This window comes from Pan paniscus, chromosome 10 (genome assembly GCF_029289425.2).
Source record: "Pan paniscus chromosome 10, NHGRI_mPanPan1-v2.0_pri, whole genome shotgun sequence".
NCBI lineage: Eukaryota > Metazoa > Chordata > Mammalia > Primates > Hominidae > Pan > Pan paniscus.
In genome coordinates, this window is record NC_073259.2 from 15,465,252 (window position 1) to 15,487,354 (window position 22,103).

At 37.5% G+C, this 22,103-nt stretch overlaps 2 protein-coding genes across 6 annotated transcripts in view; one reads left to right on the top strand and one right to left on the bottom strand.

Moving 5' to 3' along the window:
• The window catches only part of CLEC12A (C-type lectin domain family 12 member A), a 56,746-nt gene that overhangs the window by 23,261 nt on the left and 11,382 nt on the right, over positions 1-22,103 (top strand). Inside the window, exon 7 of one of the 4 annotated variants that reach the window (XM_063592998.1) lies at positions 17,021-17,987. The exons of 1 other annotated variant lie outside the window; for it this stretch is intronic. In XM_063592998.1, coding sequence (XP_063449068.1) covers positions 17,021-17,255 — 235 coding nt within the window. In that variant the 3' untranslated portion in view covers positions 17,256-17,987. Of the gene's footprint in view, positions 6,484-17,020; positions 17,988-22,103 lie in introns of those variants that run through there. 2 more of the 4 variants (XM_003829643.6, XM_034935334.3) reach the window with 2 other exon arrangements.
• Positions 15,374-22,103, bottom strand: part of CLEC1B (C-type lectin domain family 1 member B) — a 37,994-nt gene continuing 31,264 nt past the window's right edge. The window contains exons 4-9 of one of the 2 annotated variants that reach the window (XM_008954996.5): positions 21,557-21,821; positions 20,807-20,905; positions 19,683-19,802; positions 19,369-19,520; positions 17,667-17,773; positions 15,374-15,816 (exon numbers count right to left, since the gene is read on the bottom strand). In XM_008954996.5, coding sequence (XP_008953244.1) covers positions 15,672-15,816; positions 17,667-17,773; positions 19,369-19,520; positions 19,683-19,802; positions 20,807-20,905; positions 21,557-21,620 — 687 coding nt within the window. In that variant the 5' untranslated portion in view covers positions 21,621-21,821 and the 3' untranslated portion in view covers positions 15,374-15,671. The remainder of the gene's footprint in view (positions 15,817-17,666; positions 17,774-19,368; positions 19,521-19,682; positions 19,803-20,806; positions 20,906-21,556; positions 21,822-22,103) is intronic. The other variant, XM_055095377.2, reaches the window with a different exon arrangement.

The window sequence follows — 22,103 nt, forward strand, 5'->3', positions numbered from 1 at the left end:
GGTTATAAGAAACGCACCTGACTTAAATAACATGTATTGTGGATATATAAATAGACTATATGTTCAATATTATCACTGCACTTATAAACAAAGAATGATATGTGAGAAGATGGCCAATCCAGTGCAGCTTGGTTCTATATATTTTAGGGAGGCATGAGGCATCAATCAAATACATTTAAGGAGTGTAGGGGGTGGGGGTTCTAGGCTATAGGTAAATTTAAATATTTTCTGGTTGACAATTAGTTGAGTTTGTCTGAAGACCTGGGATTTTATCATGCAGATGAAACATCCAGGTAGCAAGCTTCAGAGAGAATAGATTGTGAATGTTAATGCCAGAGAGGTATAATGAAGCATGTCCCACCTCCCACTTTCCATCATGGCCTGAACCCTGGAGGAAGAGGAAGTCCATTCAGATGGCTGTGGGGGCCTTCGAATTTTCATTTTCATTTACCTTCTTCCCCTTCTGGCCAAGATTTGCCAGAGGCAACATCAAAAACCAGCAAATTTTAGTTTTGTCCCATAGCGTTGCCAGGGTGGCATGGCTCCCCATCTCGGGTCCATCCTATACTTCCATGGGACTCCCTATGGCTGAAGGCCTTATGAGTCAAAGGACTTATAGCCGATTGATTGTTCTAGGCCAGGTAAGAATGGATATGGACGTGCATTTATTACCTCTTAAAATTATTATTTTAAGTAAAAGCCAATAAACAAAAATGAAAAGGCAAGTTACGAGATTGACTTATTTTTAACTTCTGTGTGTTGAGCTACTGTAAGCTTGGCTTTTTTAAAGACATATAGCAATTAGCTATGCAAACATAAGCATTGTTCTGAAAAATATATATATAGATAGATATGTTTATCTCCATAACTCATAACTGGGAGTATTATACCCAAGAGGCTTTGTTACAAGGTATTTTTTATCCTGTTAGTAAATATTTTCCTGTAATTCTATAATAAGCAAATAAATTTTCATGGTTGGGGTAGATGCAAAAGTGACACATAATCGTTTAGAAAGCAACTAAACTTGTTTTACCAGCTGTTTAGGCATTTTTGTAACCCCTCCTTGATTTGGAGGTTTGACCTTGACCTAATTTTTTTCTTTAAAACCAGCCCTTACAATCTTCTGCCCCCTCCTCTTCTGTGACAGTAGCTGGGCCTAGAGGGAAGGGGGCTTGTATAGTTTGTGCAGCAGAGCATTCTCAGTGAAATACAGATCCCAGCCCAGTGGGATGCCAAAATGACGGAGAGCCACATCTCTGATCTTCAAAATATCATGATTTGGGTTTTCCCGGAAGTAAAACAAGAAGAGATAAATAACATTTACAGTTTGATCATTAAAAGAGCAATTTGTGTGTCAGAACAGAAAAAGGAACCTATTCCATTAGGGTACCAACTAAAAATACGAAGAAAAATTATAATCTGGTACTCGCTAGTGGATTACCATAGCCAAAAAATGATGTTTCAGTCTCCATTGAAAAAAAAAAAAAAGATTAGGACTGAAATTGAGTATTAAATGTTTTCCTTTGAAGCAATTCCTTTATCCCCCCCCTCTTTTTTTTCTATTAAAGAGAAATTATAGCAAGACCAATTTGTGTGCAAAGTAAGTTTTAGGCTTATGATACTTGGCCTGGTAATTTTGCATAAAATGCAGCAAGGGTTGGGTATGGTGGCTTATGCCTGTAATCCCAGCACGTTGGGAGGCCAAGGCAGGTGGATGGCCTGAGGTCAGGAGTTCAAGACCAGACTGGCTAACATGGTGAAATCCCATTTCTACTAAAAATACAAAAATCAGCCAGGCATGGTGACACACACCTACAGTCCCAGCTACTCGGGAGGCTGAGGCAGGAGAATCGCTTGAACCCGGGAGGCAAAGGTGCCAGTGAGGTGAGATTGCACCACTGCACTCCAGCCTGGGTGACAGAGCAAGACTCCATCTCCAAAAAAAATTAATTAATTAATTAAAAATGCAGCAAGAATTGATTGGCCATATAGGCTTCTTTAAGTTGACCTTGACTGAACTTTACCTAAAAATATGCTATTTTAGTTAAAGTCTTAGTAAAATAGCCAGTGTCTCAAATTCTTTTGTTTTAAAAGATGCTTTTTGAATTTATGCAAATGACTATACTGTCACAAAATCACAATCCAAATTTTAGAACTCAAAGAGAAATATAAATTTGCTTACAAAAACATACTTCACTCAAATAACTCAAAAGAAAAAGATTTTGTTGACCCTGCTTTAACCAGAGCCGGAGCTTTCAAACAATGTTTATTTGGGAAATGCCATTTACAAGCCAACAGCTCATGAAAGCTGTCTATCAGGCATGGTAGAATCTAGGAAAGAGGCCCCCTACTTATCAGTATTTTCTCCTAATATCCCCAGGTAGCAAGATTCTATGGAAATCATTTTTATTTTTTTATGGAACTCTTTTGGGCACCATCATTTTTATTAGCATAGGGGTAGCTTCAGTTAAAATTCCATAGCAAGGCAGTACATGGCTCTCAGGTGGAAATTCTCTGTTCAATATTGTCATTGGGAAATATTTACAGTTTTTTGCCATCAGCCCCAATAAGTGTGCCACAAATGCCACAAATGAAATGGAGGATTTGTCCTGACTAGCGCTCTGGCTTCTACCCAATACTTTGTGGGCTCAGGCAATTTTACTAGTTCCCATTCAGCATGTTCAATTAACATTTACTAAAAGAGCAGATTTATATGCCTTCAGCTTTATAGTACTAGAAAGGGGAAACATCTCCCAGTCAGATATAGTACCCATTTTCACATGACATTTAGGTAAAGGGCTTACAACTATCTTCCATAAAGTTTGTTTAAACATCTTAAATTTTATAATTCTGTTAACCTGTATGTTTTTGTTTGTTTTTGTTTTGTTTTGTTTTTAGCCCCAGATCATTTTACCTTTTCTTTCTTTTATTTATTTATTTATTTTATTTGAGACAGAGTCTCGCTCGTGTCACCCAGGCTGGAGTGCAGTGGCATGATCTCGGCTCACTGCAACCTCCGCCTCCTTGGTTCAAGTGATTCTCCTGCCTCAGCCTACCAACTAGCTGGGATTACAGGTGCCCACCATCACACCTGGCTAATTTTTGTATTTTTAGTACAGATGAGGTTTCACCATGTTGCCCAGGCTGGTCTTGAACTCCTGACCTGAGGTGATCCACCAGCCTTGGCCTCCCAAAGTGCTGGGATTACAGGCGTGAGCCACCGTGCCAGGCCTATTTTATCTTTTCTGGTGAAAAAGGGTTTGGGTTCCCAGCAGGGAGTTGCATCTGTAAGACCTATGAGGAACAGAAAATTTGATAAGTCTTCTTAAACAGTCCTATGATTCTGTGGGAGGGGGGGGCACCAATGTAAAAGGGGCTCCCTGAACCCCAAAATTTACCTTGACCTTGGTAATTGGCATATTTGTTGAGAAGATAACCCAGTTATCATAAAACCAGTCCAACATGGTTTTCATGTGAAGCATATTAACTGCTTCACCTGGGGTGCTTAACTTGGCATTTTATAGGGAGAGTTGGGCAGTCCCCTGCTGATATGGTTTGGCTGTGTCCCCAGCCAAATCTCATTTTGAATTTTAGCTCCCATAATTCCCACCTGTTGTGGGAGGGACCTGGTGGGAGATAATTGAATCAGGAGGGCGGTTTTCCCCATACTGTTCTCATGCTAGTGAATAAGTCTCATGAAATCTGATGGTTTTATAAAGGGGAACCGCTTTCTCTCGGTTCTCGTTCTCTTTCCTGCTGCAATGTAAAATGTGCCTTTTGCCTTCCCCCACGATTGTGAGGCCTCCCCAGCCACATGGAACTGTGAGTCCATTAAACCTCTTTTTCTTTATAAATTACCCAGTCTTGGGTATGTCTTTATTAGTAGCATGAAAATGAACTAATACAATAAATTGGTACCAGTAGAGTGGGGCAATACTTGTAAAGATACCCAAAAATGTGGAACCAGCTTCGGAACTGGGTAGCAGGCAGAGGTTGGAACAGTTTGGAGGGTCCAGAAGAGGACAGGAAAATGTGGGACAGTTTGGAACTTCATAGAGATTTGTTGAATGGCTTTGACCAAAATGCTGATAATGATATGGACAATGAAATCCAGGCTGAGATGGTCTCAGCTGAAGATGAGGAACTTGTTGGGAACTGCAGTAAAGGTGACTCTCGCTGTGTTTTAGGAAAGAGACTAGCAATATTTTGCCCCTGCCCTAGAGATTTGTGGAACTTTGAACTTGAAGGAGATGATTTAGGGTATCTGGCAGAATAAATTTCTTTTTTTTATTTTTATTTTTTGAGACGGAGTCTCGCTCTGTCACCCAGGCTGGAGTGCAGTGGCGCAATGTGGGCTCACTGCAAGCTCCGCCTCCCGGGTTCGCACCATTCTCCTGCCTCAGCCTCCCGAGTAGCTGGGACTATAGGCGCCCACCACCGCGCCTGGCTAATTTTTTGTATTTTTAGTAGACAAGGGGTTTCACCGAATTAGCCGGGATGGTCTTGATCTCCTGACTTCGTGATCCGCCTGCCTCGGCCTCCCAAAGTGCTGGGATTACAGGCATGAGCCACCGCGCCCCGCCAATAGAAGAAATTTCTAAGCAGCAAAGTATTCAGGAGGTTACTTGGGTATTGTTAAAAGCATTCAGTTTTAAAAGAGAAACAGAGAATAAAAGTCTGGAAAATTTGCTGCCTGAAGATGTGATGGAAAGAAAAACCCATTTTCGAAGGAGAAATTCAATGCAACCCGGCTGCAGAAATTTCCATAAATAAAAAGGAGCCAAATGTTAATCACCAAGACAATGGGCAAAATGTCTCCAGGGCACGTCAGAGGTCTTCACAGCAGCCCCTCCCATCACAGATCCTGAGGCCTAGGTGGAAAAAACTGGTTTTGTGGGCCAGGTCCAGGATCCCGCTGCTCTGTGCAACCTAGGGACTTGGTGCCCTGCATCCCAGCCACTCTAGCCATGGCTAAAAGGGGTCAAGGTACAGCTTGGGCTGTTGTTTCAGAGGGTGTAAGCCTCAAGTCTTGGCAGCTTCTATGTGGTGTTGAGCCTGTGGGTGCACAGAAGACAAGAATTGAGTTTTGGGAACCTCCACCTAGATTTCAGAGGATGTATGGAAATGCCTGGATGCCCAGGAAGAAGTTTGCTGTAGAGGTGTCGCCCTCATGGAGAACCTCTGCTAGGGCAGTAGGGGAGAGAAATGTGGGGTTGGAATCCCCACACAGAGTCCCTACTGGGGCACTGCCTAGTGGGGCCGTGAGAAGGGGCCTGTGGCCCCTTGCAAGTCTGAAATACTATAGGGCAGTCCAATACACTATTCATTTTGGCCGATTTCTCCCATTTGGAATGGCTGTATTTATCCAGTGCCTGTACCCTCATTGTATCTAGGAAGTAACTAACTTGCTTTTGATTTTACTGGCTCATAGGCAGAAGGGATTTGCCTTGTCTTAGATGAGACTTTGGGCTGTGGACTGTTGAGTTAATGCTAAAATGAGTTAAGACTTTGGGGGACTTTTGGGAAGACATGATTGATTTTGAAATGTGAGGACATGAGATTTGGGAGGTCTAGGGATGGAGTGATATGGTTTGGCTGTGTCTCCACCCAAATCTAATCTCAAATTGTAGCTCCCATAATTCAACATGATGCAGGAGGGGACCTGGTGGGAGATAATTAAATCATGAGGGTGGTTCCCCTATACTGTTCTCATGGTATTGGATAAGTTGCACAATATCTGACGGTTTTATAAGGGGAAAGCCCTTTTGCTTGGTTCCCATTCTCTCTCTTGCCTGCTGCTATGTAAGATGTGCCTTTTGCCTTCCACCGTGATTGTGAGGCCTCCCCAGCCACGTGGAATGGTGAGTCCATTAAACCTCTTTTTCTCTGTAAATTACCCTGTCTCTGGCATGTCTTTATCAGAAGTGCAAAAATGAACTAATACACCTTCACAGGGCAAACAGACTTTACAGTGGCATTTTTTTTTCTGGTTTACTAGCCTGATTGTTCTCTTAAAAATAATCTCCTGTGCATTTGGGTCACATGTACTTATTAGTGATTACTTAGTAGTGAGCTGTGGGTCTTGCATCAATCCAAACAAGCTTTTAAATTCTGTAGCATTTAAAATTAAGAATTTTGTCCTTAAAATGGTTATTTTGACAATTCATTATGGTAAAGATTTTTTTAAAAAGTTGAGTGATACAATCTACAAAATAAAACAATTCCTTTACATTATACCCTCTGGTTTTAAATAGTTCCTTGGTTTTCCTCTTCCCCCATGTCGACTATTTTCTTGGCAACCACAGGGCTGAGAGTTCACTTTTGCTCCCCTGGCTTCTTTGTTTAAATTTATTTATTTAGTTTTATTTGTACAATTTTTCCTTCATTTTAAAGCAACTCTTAAATAGTTTAACTAGAAAAAAAAACAATTATTTTCTTTCTTAATCAAAATTGACATCCTTATGTTTTATAAGCTTCACCAAAAACATATCTTATGCTCCTATTATTTTAACTCTTAAAATATTTTTAACTATATTAACTATAGTAATCCAAATTGCTAGTGAAAAAAATAAAGAAGGTTTAATCATGATGTTAATATTTTAAATTACTGGACAAAATTTTCAGATTAAATTTACTGAATTAATCTTACCAAAGATTACTAAGGTTATGTAGATTCTACCAGTCTAGTAAGCATTTATTTGTTTATTTATTTTTAATTACTTGATTAGAGCTTCTTCATGTAGTTAGGTAATGAAATATCACTTTCACATGAAATATATAAAGATAGAGACATAATAGACATGCAAGTCCAAAAGATATTTCATTTGCCTGTTTTTCAAAAAAAGAATTCTCTCTCTTATGTTAGATAATTAATAGAAGTTACAGGAGATAACAAAAGGTAGAATGAACATCCAATGCCTTTTTAAAAGAGAAAAAGGTGAAATTCTGAGATATCAATCTGAAGAATGTCAAAGAGACAGGTTATAAAATTTAAAAGTTAAAAACTTCTTGCATTGAGAATAAGTCAATATTTTAACAAAATCTTGTTTTACCAATTAATTTTATATTATCTATTTTTAAATCAAAGACCCATCTCTGGAAAGACCATTGTAATTTCTCCTTAATCATAGCCAACTGAATTATACAACTGTCTTTAAAAAAATTTCTTTTTTAGAATAAGCACTATGTGGTGCTGAGAAGAATGTGTAGTCTGTTGATTTGGGGTGGAGAGCTTTGTAGATGTCTATTAGGTCTGCTTGGTCCAGAGCTGAGTTCAAGTCCTAAATATCCTTGTTAATTTTCTGTATTGTTGATCTGTCTAATATTGACAGTGGGGTGATAAAGTCTCCCACTATTATTGTGTGGGTGTCTAAGTCTCTTTTTAGGCCTCCTAGAACTTGCTTTATGAATCCAGGTGCTCCTCTGTTGGGTGCATATATATTTAAGATGGTTAACTCTTCTTGTTGCATTGATCCCTTTACCATTATATAATGCCCTTCTTTGTCTTTTTTGATCGTTGTTGGTTAAAACTCTGTATTATCAGAGACTAGGATTGCAACTCCTGATTTTTTTTTCTTTACATTTGCTTGGTAAATATTCCTCCATCCCTTTGTTTTGAACCTATGTGTGTCTTTGCACATGAGATGGGTCTCCTGAATACAGCACACTGACGGGTCTTGGGTCTTTAGCCAATTTGTCAGCCTGTGTCTTTTGATTCAGGCATTTAGCTGGTTTACATTTAGGTTAATATTGTTATGTGTGAATTTGATCCTGTCATTATGATACTAGCTGGTGATTTTGCCCATTATTTGATGCAGTTTCTTCATAATGTTGATGGACTTTACATTTTGGTATGTTTTTGCAGTAGCTGGTACCAGTTTTTCCTTTCCACATTTCATGCTTCCTTCAGGAGCTCTTGTAAGGCTAGTCTGGTGGTGATAAAATCCCTCAGCATTTGCTTGTCTGTTAAGGATTTTATTTCTCCTTCACTTATGAAGCTTAGTTTGGCTGGATATAAAATTCTGGGTTGAAAATTCTTTTTTTTTTCTTTTTTGAGATGGAGACTTGCACTGTCACCCAGACTGGAGTGCAGTGGTGTGATCTCCGCACACTGCAAGCTCCACCCCTCAGATTCATGTCATTCTCCTGCCTCAGCCTCCTGAGTAGCTGGGACTAGAGGCACCCACCACACACCTGGCTAATATTTTGTATTTTTAGTAGAGATGGGATTTCACCATGTTAGCCAGGATGGTCCCAGTCTCCTGGCCTCATGATTTGCCTGCCTCAGCCTCACAAAATGCTGGGATTACAGGTGTGTGCCACCAAGCCTGGCCAAAAGTTCTTTTATTTAGAAATGTTGAATATTGCCCCCCACTCTCTTCTGGCTTGTAGGGTTTCTGCAGAGAAATCTGCTCTTAGTCTGATGGGCTTCCCTTTGTGGATAACCTGACCTTTCTCTCTGGCTGCTCTTAACATTTTTTTGTTCATTTCAACCTTGGTGAATCTGATAATTATGTGTCTTAGGGTTGCTCTTCTTCTGAAATTGACCACACAATTGGAAGGAACACACTTGTCAGCAAATACAGAAGAACAGAAGTCATAACAAACAGTATCTCAGACCACAGTGCAATCAAATTAGAACTCAGGAGTAAGAAACTCACTCAAAACTGCACAACTACATGGAAACTGAACAACTTGCTCCTGAACGACTACTGGGTAAATAACAAAATCAAGGCAGAAATAGATGCTATTTGAAACTAATGAGAACAAAGACACAACATACCAGAATCTCTAGGACAGAGCTAAAGCAGTCTTTAGATGGAAATTTATAGCACTAAATGCCCACATGAGAAACTGGGAAAGATCTAAAATTGACACCATAACATTACAATTAGAAGAACTAGAGAAGCAAGAGCAAACAAATTCAAAGCTAGCAGAAGACAAGAAATAACTAAGATCAGAGCAGAACTGAAGAAGATAGTGACATAAAAGCCCTTCAAAAAATCAGTGAATCAAGGAACTGGGTTTTTTAAAAGATTAACAAAATAAACTGCTAGCCAGACTAATAAAGAAGAAAAGAGAGAAGAATCAAATAGATACCATAAAAAATGATACAGAGGATATCACCACTGATCACACAGAAATACAAACGACCATCAGAGAATACTATAAACACATCATGCAAATAAACTAGAAAATCTAGAAGAAATGGATAAGTTCCTGGACACATATATTCTCCCAAGACTAAACCAGGAAGACGTCGAATCCCTGAATAGACCAATAACAAGTTCTTAAATGGAGGCAGTAATTAATAGCCTACCAATCAAAAAAAGTCCAGGACCAGACTGATTCACAGCTGAATTCTACCAGAGGTACAAAGAGGAGCTGGTGCCATTCCTTCTAAAACTATTCCAAATAATAGAAAAAAAGGGATTCCTCCTTAACTCATTTTATGAGGCCAGCATCACTGTGAGAAAATCCTCAATAAAATCCTGGCAAATCGAATCCAGCAACACATTAAAAAGCTTATCCACCACAGTTAAGGTGGCTTCATCCCTGGGATGCAAGGGTGGTTCAACATATGCAAATCAACAAATGTAATTCATTACATAAAGAGAACCAATGACAAACACCACATGGTTATCTCAATAGATGCAGAAAAGGCCTTCGGTAAAATTCAACACCACTTCATGCTAAAAACATGCAATAAATTATGTATTGATGGAATGTATCTAAAAATAATAAGAGCTATTTATGACAAACCCACAGCCAGTATCATGATGAGTGGCAAAAGTTGGAAGCATTCCCTTTGAAAACTGGCACAAGATAAAGATGTCCTCTCTCACCACTCCTATTCAATGCAGTACTGAAAGTTCTGGCCAGGGCAACCAGGAAATAGAAGGAAATAAAAGGTATTCAAATAGGAAGAAAAGAAGTCCAATTTTCTCTGTGTGCAGATGATATGATAGTATATTTAGAAAATCCTATCATCTCAGGCCAAAACCCAAAAAGCTGATAAGCAACTTCAGCAAAGTCTCAGGATGCAAAATCAATGTGCAAATATCACAAGCATTTCTATACACCAATAATAGACAAACAGAGATCCAAATCATGAATAAACTCCCATTCACAATTCCTATAAAGAGAATAAAATACCTAGGAATCCAACTTACAAGGGATGTGAAGGACCTCTTCAAGGAGGACTGCAAACCACTACTCAATGAAATAAAAGAGGACACAAACAAATGGAAGAACATTCCATGCTCATGGGTAGGAAGAATCAATATCTTGAAAATGGCCATACTGCCCAAGGTAATTTATAGATTCAATGCCATCCCCATCAAGCTACCAATGACTTTCTTCACAGAATTGGAAAAAACTACTTTAAAGTTCATATGGAACCAAAAAAGAGCCTGCATCACCAAGTCAATCCTAAGCCAAAAGAACAAAGCTGGAGGCATCATGCTACCTGACTTCAAGCTATACTACAAGGCTACAGTAACCAAATCAGCATGGTACTGGTACCAAAACAGAGATATAGACCAATGGAACAGAACAGAGCCCTCAGAAATAATGCTGCGTATCTACAACCATCTGATCTTTGACAAACCTGACAAAAACAAGCAATGGGGAAAGGATTCCTTATTTAATAAATGGTGCTGGGAAAACTGGCTAGCCATATGTAGAAAGCTGAAACTGGATCCCTTCCTTACACCTTATACAAAAATTAATTCAATATGGATTAAAGACTTTAATGTTAGACCTAAAACCATAAAAATCCTAGAAGAAAACCTAGGCATTACCATTCAGGACACAGGCATGGGCAAGGACTTCATGTCTAAAACACCAAAAGCAATGGCATCAAAAGCCAAAATTGACAAATGGGATCTAATTAAACTCAAGAGCTTCTGCACAGCAAAAGAAACTACCATCAGAGTGTACAGGCAACCTACAAAATGGGAGAAAGTTTTTGCAATCTACTCATCTGACAAAGGGCTAATATCCAGAATCTACGAAGAACTCAAACAAATTTACAAGAAAAAACAACCCCATCAAAAAGTGGGCAAAGGATATGAACAGACACTTCTCAAAAGAAGACATTTATGCAGCCAAAAGACACATGTAAAAGTGCTCATCATCACTGGCCATCAGAGAAATGCAAATCAAAACCACAATGAGATACCATCCCACACCAGTTAGAATGGTGATCATTAAAAAGTCAGGAGACAACAGGTGCTGGAGAGGATGTGGAGAAATAGGAACACTTTTACACTGTTGGTGGGACGTAAACTTGTTCAACCATTATGGAAGTCGGTGTGGCAATTCCTCAGGGATCTAGAACTAGAAATACCATTTGACCCAGCCATCCCATTGCTGGGTATATACCCAAAGGATTATAAAACATGCTGCTATAAAGACACATGCACATGTATGTTTATTGCAGCACTATTCACAATAGCAAAGACTTGGAACCAACGCGAATGTCCAACAGTGATAGACTGGATTAAGAAAATGTGGCACATATACACCATGGAATACTATGCAGCCATAAAAAAGGATGAGTTCATGTCCTTTGTAGGGACATGGATGAAGCTGGAAACCATCATTCTCAGCAAAGTATTGCAAGGACAAAAAACCAAACACCGCATGTTCTCACTCATAGGTGGGAATTGAACAATGAGAACTCATGGACACAGGAAGGGGAACATCACACACCGGGGCCTGTTGTGGGGTGGGGGGAGGGGGAGGGATAGCATTAGGAGATACACCTAATGTTAAATGACGAGTTAATGGGTGCAGCACACCAGCATGGCACATGTATACATATGTAACTAACCTGCACGTTGTGCACATGTACCCTAAAACTTAAAGTATAATAATAAAAAAAAAAGAAATTACAAGTGCTGCTCCAATGAACACACAAATAGTAAGAAAACAAGATAGCCTTATTGCTGATATGGAGAAAGTTTGGTGGTCTGGATACAAGACGAAACCAATCACAACGTTCTCCTAAGTCAAAGCCTAATCCAGAGCAAGGCCCTAACTCTTGTCAATTCTGTGATGGGTGAGAGAGGTGAAGAAGCTACAGAAGAAATGTTGGAAGCTAGAAGAGGTTGGTTCATCAGGTTTAAGGAAAGAAGCCTTCTCTCTAACATAAAAATGAAAGATGAAGCAGCAAGTTGTGATGTAGAAACTGGAGCAAGTTATCCAGCAGATATAGCTAAGATAGCTGAAGGTGTCTAGATGAAACAGCTTTGTATTGGAAAGACATGTCATCTAGGATTTTTATACCTAGAGAGGAAAAGTCAATGGCTGGCTTGAAAGCTTCAAAGGACAAGCTGACTCTCTTGTTAGGGACTAATGCAGCTGATGACTTTAAGTTAAAGCCAGTAGTCTTTTATCATTTCAAACGTCCTAGGGACCTTAATAATTATGCTAAATGTACCTGCCAATGGTCTATGAATGAAACAACAACGTCTGGATGAAAGCATATTTGTTTATAGCATTGTTTACTGAGTATTTTAAGCCCATTGTTGAGAAACACTGCTCAGAAAAAAAAAAGGTCTTTTTTTCAAAATATTACAGCTCATTGACAATGCACCTAGAGCTCTTATAGACATGTACTGGGAGGTTAATGTTTTCAGTCCTGCTAACACAGCATCCTTTTCTGCAACCAACAAATCAAGGAGTAATTTTGACTTCCAAGTTTTATTCTTTAAGAAATACACATCATAAGGCTATAACTCCCACAGATACTGATTCTTCTTATATATCAGAGCAAAGTAAATTGAAAACCACCTGGAAACAACTTACCATTCTAGATGCCATTAAAAAGATTTGTGATTCATGGAAGGAAGACAAAGTGTCAACATTAACAGACACTTGGAAGAAGTTGAATCAAACCCTCATGGATAACTTGCAGGCGTTCAAGACTTCAGTGGCGGAAGTAACTGCAGATGTGGTGGAAATAGCAAGAGAACTAGAACTGGAAGTGGAGCCTGAAGATGTGGCTGAATTGATGCAATTTTATCAGGAAACTTTAACAAATGAGGAGTTGCTTTTTATGGATGAGCAAAGAAAATGGTTCTTGAGACAAATATTATTCCTGGTGAACATGCTGTGAACATTGTTGAAATGCTAATAAAGTATTCTGAATATTGCATAAACTTAGTTGATAAAGCAGTAGCAGGATTTGAGAGGACTGACTTCAATTTTGAAAGAAGTTTACGATGAGTAAAATGCTATTTAACAGCATCGCATTCTACAGATAAAAATTTCATAAAAGGAAGACTAAATTGATGCTACAAACTTCACCATTGTCTTATTTTAAAAATAGCCACATCTACCCCATCCTTCAGCAACCACTGCTGTGATCCATCAGCAGCCATCAACATCAAGGCAAGACGCTCCACCAGCAAAAAGATTTTCACTCACTAAAGACTCAAATAATCAGCATTTTTAGCAATAAACTATTTTTAATAAAACTATGTACATTTTCCAGACATAATGCTGTTGCATACTTAATAGAAGACGTTGTAGCTCAAACATAACTTTTACACGAATTGGGAAAGCAAATAATTAATGTGACTCACTTTATTGCAATAATTGCTTTATTGTGGTGGTCTGGAACTGAACCCACAATATTTCCGAGGCATGCCTGTAAGTTAGTTTTAAATTGAAGAAGACAGAAGTCAAATTTTGCTGGAGTTCACTTAGATAACATGTAGAAGATTTAGTATTTGAAATGAGGTGGTCTGATCTGTGCTACTAACGTTTGTGCTATTTTGATTTTATGTATAAGATACTTTAGATATGAATACCAGAAAAAGAATCACAGTGATTGGCCTACATTTTTAATTGTATTGTTGCCATGCACTAAGATATTATTCTTCTAAGTTTATGTGTGCTATAGGGATGTATACACATATGTTTTTCCATTTTAGGGAGATGAAACAAAGTTGAGGTGCTAATTTTGTACGGTTTTCTGAATTATTGGTTCCTACTTAGTTTCTCTAAATAGACAATTCAAAATAAAAAACATACTGATACCATCACCCAAATCCAAGATCTCCAGACATTTGAAGTAACAAGTAAAATTTGAGGTATTTCTATTATTTTTCCTAAGCCCTCCAAATCTGCTTAATTATTGATAGTCTAGAAAAAAGATAAAGATTCAAGTGTCTTTCAGTGTTAGCGCACAAAGCTTTAAGAGTAACACATATTTATTGAGTATGTATTACATACTTGGTATTCTGATCAATACTTTATATAATCATATTAAATGAGCTTCACAATTAACTTATGAGCAAGGTAATAATATTAAACCAATTTCAAGGTGAGAAAATAGAGTTTTAAAGACACTAAATTACTTATCCAAAGCCAGATAGAGAGTAAGTTCTAAAGTAGTGATATTTCTCTAACTGTATTAAAGACTACTTGTATGAGAATTGTGTCACGATGCTGGTAAACCCCAGGTCTCTGTGTCTCCTCAGTCTTCCCACTGAGTAACATCAGCATTTGAGTTTCCTATTTGGTTTCTCTATGTTTTAACCAACACCTCCGTTGAGATGTTTGAGAATCATGTTCGTAAATGGTAGCCACTAGTTAAAAAAGGGAAGCTGTGGGAAAGAAATGCAATTTTTGCCTATTATCCTGTAAAAGGGTGCCTTTCCACACATTCTGTAAATACTTCCTGAGTTACTCAGCAAAAATAAAGCACAGAACTGTTAGGAAAATACTAATTGAAGCATTTTTACTTGTCCTTCTGTCTAGTAGCCTCTGAAACTTGTTAAGAAGCATTTATTCATTTTACAAACCCCGTGAGTTTTCTTGCAAACTTTCTTTTCCTTCTCTAGCACAGAAAATTACTACTGTTGAATCTAACCAGAGGTGGACTTGGAATAGTAATTCTATTTGTGTAGTGTTTTAATGATTGAGGTATTTTTCTCATGAACTATCTTATACAAAGAGAAACAAACACCTCTCTGTTTTGTGAGCCAGGGTTTCGGGTTGGTGCTGGTAAGAGAATAGTGAATGGGGAAGTCATAGTGTTCGCTTTCATGGAGTTTCTGGTACAGTTAACATTCTAAAGTTCTATTTTAGGTTGTAGAACTGTGAGGTATAAAAGGTAGGTGTTATTATTCCTATTTTAAATATGAGAAAAGGGAAGTTAAAGAGCTTATGAAACTGGTTCATGATTGTAATTTAGTTAATTGACATCTAAATTATTTTGCTGATTCTAAGTTTAATATTCTTTTTACTATCTTACACTGCCTTTCAAACTTAGATATTTTGGACAGATTTCAAACATAGATATTTTGCACAACTTATATTAATTAAGCCCTAACCTATATTGGCCTGATTTTGATTTTATATGTGTATATCTGAAGATGCAGTAAATCATACCATGTTCAGGTAATTAGAAATGAAGGACAAGAAGAAAGAAAATTAAAGGAAAATAGAAGAATTGGGAAGCAAATGATAAACTCACGTGATGGCTTCTGTATATTCAAAGAAGGGACTAGGTAATTCTGATAGGAAAGATAATATTAAAAATAACTCCAGTGAGAAGAAAGGGAGAAATAAGCAATTTTCAGCTACGGATGCATTCATACATATCTTTTATTGTACAATAGAGCCCTTATCTGTGTTATCCTGTCCACCTCTTTGCATTAAGGTAGTTGGTCCACCTTGGTCATGCCAGCCTTCCTCTCACACATTAAATAATGTTTGTTCTCACAGAAGGTAGGGTGCATTTTCCCATTATGAAAATAAGCACAATTCATATTTCCTTTTCCATCTTCCAAAAACTCAAACCTGTGAAGGGAAAGTTAGAATAAATTCCTTTGAAAACTAAGCAAACAGTCAGTAATCAGACTCTGCGTATAGTAGTTTGATGCACCAAATAGAGACTGAGGAAAATAGGAAAAAAAAAAACAAAAACGATTCTCATTGTTGAGAAAGTTCCACCCTGCTTGGCAGTACAAGATATGCATATTTGAAAAGCCCAATATCAATTTCATGTAGCATAAAATTAGGAGCAAGGGAACAGTAGGTACAATAGGAGCCCTGAAGAAGTGATGGAGATGGCTCCAAAATAATGGGAAAACGCATTATCTACAAGATCAGACTTTAGTTCGGTATTGATGGAAGGTCAGGACTTAGATGAACCGACAGGAGATGGAAGAGCCCTACAGGACAAGTAGCTGCACTAGATGGGAATACGCTCATGGAAAAGTGAGTTGATTCAGTAGTTTTGAAATCAGGATTTATGTTGCAAGATAAATCATCTAACACAGCAGGCTGCATTGTAATTGTCTATTAAGTTATATTTATTTCTTTCTAAACTGCTTATAATGAGATGACAAGGAATATATACTTATTAGTTTATTTGGAAAATATCTGCAGAACTATGTGGCAAAGTTGTTCTATATGCTGAGGATACACTGATAAAGAAAGACAAGAAAGCTAATGTCTTTCTTGTTGGGGAACTTTCATTTAAATGGGGCGATACCAGTAAGAAGCCCATAAAAAATAGACAAGAAAAATTGAGACAGTGGTAAGAGTTACAAAGAAACAAAACAGTGGTGGACTGTATGGATATGGGTTTAAGGGAGGCTAATTTAGTTTGGGTAGAGTTAGCCTCACTGAAGAAGTGATGTTTAAATAGAGACTTGAGTCTCAGTGGAGAGATGGTCATGGAGTTGTGGAGGCAGAGCATTCTAGAAGAAAATAGCAAGACAAAAGCCTTAAGGTAACAAAACGAGTCTGATTTGTTGGAAGAATGTAAAGAACACTAATTTGCCTGCAATTTTGTAAATGAGGCAGCAAGCAATAGGAGATAGGAGATAAAGCCCAAGGTCTGTGAAGAGGCTTGCTTGTAGTTGTAGTATCCTAAGATCCTATCTATAGTAAATACTTAATAAATATTTGTTTAAAAATTTAATTCATAATTTGAGTAATAATCAGATTATATAAGTTTTGGTTATCAGTTTAAATTTTAATTGAAGAGAGACTGCAGTTTTGATATACAGGATGAACAAAAGATGTTGAGACTGCAGATTGGAAAGCCATATAGGAAGCAACTCCACTCAATGCAATCAGTCCCTTTGCCTGGATTGTTTGTAGAAGGACAAAGCTTCGTTAATGGACATTGGAATTATCTTGTGAAATACAATGTATCGAATTCTTGGAGACTCCCAGAATGGAAGAATAGGCAAAACAATACTGAAAACTCAAAAGGACTCTCAAGGTAACAACTTTCAACTGTAAAATAATGATATGAAATTTTGTTTTAAAAACATGTGAAGATAATCAGAGCAAGCAAAACACAAAAACACACACACATGTGCATGCGCGCGCACACACACACACACACTCACACATACACATACATGCACACAGTGTTCCATGGTAAGGTTGAATGTAAAAATGAATGGGAATAATATCAGAGATAAAGGTGGATTGTGGCTTAGATAAAGAGCAAAGTAATGGGAGAGAGGGGAAAGAATTGTCTTATGACCAGCGCTGTCTTGTTTGAATTAGCAGGTAAGTGACCCAGCTGCTGCTTCTATAACCCATAGTAGTGACTTGGACTGACAGAAAAGGGAATCTCAAGAATAAGAGTTTCCAGTACTGCCTCCTATTCTAAGTGTCCAGTGACTTACATATTTTCTGAGATAACCGAGCCATCCTCCCACTTCCAGACCTCATTCGACTTCTGGCGAGATAATCCGACCCAACGAATTAAACGAGTCCTGGCTTTGATGTATTCCTATTGTAAACATAAATAAACACAATGGTCAGAATCCCTCCACAGCTCTTGGTATGATAGACAAAGCTTCATGATAAGACGTTGGACAAAAAATGTTGGATTACGTCTATATTAGTATTAATGGATTACATTTGATGTTTGAAATTGTACCAATTTGACTTGTCTGAGAACTTAAAAAAAACTTATAGGACACAGGTAAAATTGTACACAAAATAGCTGATATTCTAATCTTCTTTTGTGTTTATAACATGTATTTAGATCTTCAATCAGGTGAGGATTATACTCCTAAATAGAATACCAAATATGATTCAAAGGAATAAATGTAAACAGAGAAAGGAAATACAAAGAAATACGTTGTTGATGAGCTGTATATTCCTTAGAGTTAAAGCCCTACCTGCTTTGGTTTTATTGCTCAGCTTGCCTATAAAATCTTACATATGGAAGTATTAACTTGTTTTAGTTAATTGGATAAAGGCATTTATGATGTCTTTCTCAAAAGGATTTATAAATAACGTACATCTACCTTTCCCTATTTATTTTCTTCTAATTAGCAATTATCACTATCTACTAAACTATATACTATATCATTTGCTTTGTTTCTTGGCTGTTGCTTTAACTAGAATATACTCTTGTCGAGGTTAAGCATTTTTCTTTCTGTCTTATTAACTGCATAGGTCCAAATTCTGGAATAGTTTCAGCACATAGTTGCTGAATTAATGAAGGAATAAGTGAATCAATCAATCTATGGGTAACAAAATTATGTGAAGGCCAAATGCTTATGTATTCTCAGACCTCCCAGAATAACAAGTGATAATGCATTCTTGGTAAATAAAAAATGACTTGAGCTTCTTGACAGATATGTGAGACTCAAAATGGCATTCCACAGGAGATATTGTGTGAAAGTCACATGTGACTGTTTATTTCTTAAAGCTTGAGCCACCGGGAACCCTTCTGTTATATCCTAATATTTTCTTTAAAATATATCAATATTATATACTTCCCAGTAGGAACTGACAGATAAATTCTACCTGAAATCCAACTATACAATTTCTTTTTCTGAAAAAGTTGCATGACTACTTTTAGTTATAAATCTTCAACCTGGCATCTGCCTAGACTAATACAAATTAAGGATATGCATATATGTCTCGAATTAATCTCTATATAATAGAGCTGAGATTTTAGAAAACTATCTTATTTTGCTGGAGTGGAAAGAAAAGCTAATTTATGTAACTGGATATCTTCCGTATGCGTCTGAGTCCACAGAAACAGTAAGTGGACAGCACAGCAAGTTAGAACAACAGAGGACACAAATAAATATGAACATCACTGGGCTGACTCTTCATGTGTGACCCACTAAGGCCTGAGCTGTCAGGAAGGGACAAGTCAATTTGACTGATCAACTCTATCAGTGTTGTAGAATATTATGAGTGGATTGAATATCTGGGTTCTGTAATTCTTACTAGGTTTCATAAGGGTCTTAGATTAGTACAAACTGAAAGATGTTAAGAAAAATGTAAAAAACAAAAAAGGTCAAGTGTTACATTTGAGGTTTCTCTCCCTTGCCTCCAAAATATTTGACATAAGAATCTTCTTACCACAATGTTCCGGTTGTCAATCTTCAGGAGAGTAGCATTCATGTCAGTGCAGTACTGCTTACTCTCTTCCCATGTTAAGTTGTGCCTGAAGAACCCATAGCAGCTATCTCCATAATATCTCCAGTTTGTGTCACAGGGGCTGCATTTATGACCTTGTGGAGAAACCAAGCACAGGAATGGTGTATTTTTTCTAAATTGGGCTTACATTTTCTCCACATTCAATGTTTTCTGCAGATCTCAAACTCCCTTCAGTTGCCATCAGAGAAATGCTCCAGGGGTTGGAGAGATGAAGAGGTTAAAAAAACAATACTTACTGAAAGTGCCCTTTAGTTCTGATTGTTTTACCACATATTGGCAGAAGCGCTTTGCTAATTGTTGCAGAGCTCCTGTGCGATTTTCATTCTCATCTTGTAGGTAATTGTGCTGCATGACAGCTAGGTTTAAAAAGTAAATAATAATAATTTGTAATTAGAACCATAGAAATGATGCAAAGGTCTGTCATTGAATTTTCATTTCCTTAACTTTGCCAATATATGAGGAGTTTACTAGATACACATGATTAAATGAATGTTGAAAAGTGTGAAGGGGCTATAAAGAACAAATTAAGAAATACACAGAACTGACGCCTGAGGGTTAATAAATGAACTGTTTGAAGGAGATAATCACAAATAAAAAATCCCAACATCGATAACATCCCCAGAGCCTGTATTCATTTGCTTGAATACAAGCTTCTCAGCTGAGTTATAGAGGTGAATGACCTCTTATTTTCTGTTCTTTCTGTGATGCCAAACTATTCATTCATTTAAAAATACATACTGATTTCTTGTTATGCTTAAAGTACTTGTGATATTCAGGTAAATACTAAAGAAATACAAGAGGATAAATATTAGATTCTAACATCTTTTAAAAAAAATCAACAAATACACAAACAAGCAACAACTACACAGACTACAATGTGCTTTTGGAGGGCCGTGAGAATTACAGAAAGGAGAAATGCACAATAATTTAGTAAACAAAATGAGAAACAGAAAATTTTAGGTAGAGAGAATAGAATAAGAAAAATTTCAGACAAGGGAACATGGAATTTATATATGAAATTGAAAAACTCCAGTTTGGCTGGTTCTTAGGATATGCAAGATAGGAAAAGGGACAAAAAAGTTTTTAAAAATAGTTTGGATCCACACTGAGGAGGGTCTTAAAGGCCAGTAGTACATTCTTAAAAATAACTTTTAATTAGTTAAAATCTTAAAATCTTATTTTAATCACAAGGAAACAGTCAGTGTTCTCCTTTATTGAGATTCTCTTGGCAACTATCTGTAGGACAACTGTAGAAGTGATAAACAGACAAATAGTGACCATTGAGAAGCTTAGTGGGATATGCCATGACCCTTCAGTATTACCTTCCTCCAGTCAAATTTCTGGCAGAGTCAACACTTACACCAAATCCCCAGAGCCACCAGCCCGACAACCATCCCCACGCACAGGATCAGCAGAATCAAAGCCATCACACGCCACCAGGAGGAGGACGCAGGGCCAACTGTAGGCATATAATAAAGACATCAAGGAGCAGGCAGTATGGGTTAGCTATGGGGAAGGCTCACCCCTGCCCCTGCCCCTGCCTTCTCAGGGTCCTCCAAGTAATAGAAAGAGCTTTGCTGGCAGATCTCACCTGTGTTCTCCTGATGATCATCAACAATAGGCATGGCCCACCCCTATACCACACATCCATTCTCATCCCCAATGGACTTTACCTCTCCAAGCTGAAATATTACTTGCTGTTAAGGCCTGATGTGTTTGTATTTTTTGTTTTGTTTTGTTTTGTTTTGTTTTATGCTCACCCATGCCATAAATAATTGCTTTAATAAACAGCAAATGAAGAATCACACTCATTTGCTCACATATAGAAAATGAAGTTTCCACTCTTTTCCGTTATCCCCTTGACTTCTATGCCCTCGAGCATTAAACGCTCAGAATCTTAACGCAATTTTCCCTGCACATATATTGGATGTTTGTAATCTAAATAGGTCTGTATGAGCTTATGAAAACACTACTCAAATGCTTTAGAGCATTAACATCATTCAAGAAAAAGAAATTAAACTATATATATTATCAATAGTAGAAAAAGAAAGAATTGAATCAACTCATTTTTTAAATTAATTTCCAAATTATTGGCTCTGAGCATTCTTACCGGAGACGAGAGCTGGTTTCCGAGTTTTAATATTTAAGGTGATGTATCCATCTTCATCCTGCATGGCTTCCCGAGTACTGCAACTGAGCTCAGAGTTCAATGACTTTGCAAAATGTAGTTTCCAACTCTTACAATTTCAGTATCTGTCAGTTTATGATCTTCCTGTCTTTAGTAGGGTAGAACCATGTGAGATGGGACACATTTGTTTTCCTTTGCTTATTGTTTTCCAGGAAGCTTCTTCATAGCTGCTCAGAGATACATGGACCTTGAACACAAAAACACAAAAATAATAATAACTTGTGGTAAAGGAGTAGATAAGGTATTTGCTTCCTGCTTTTTTTTTATCTTCAACACTAAATAAAGGGACATTCCATCATGTGTATCCTTTCTAAGAACAAAAGTTCATGCTTTATCTTAGCCCTAGCTTAGTCTAAATTATATTGCTCGAATGAGAGATTTCTGCTGAAAATTCATGGATATAGCTCACCAGCAGATATATAGTTTATCTCATTGTGAGAAGCAAGTGTAATATAATTGGATCTGATAG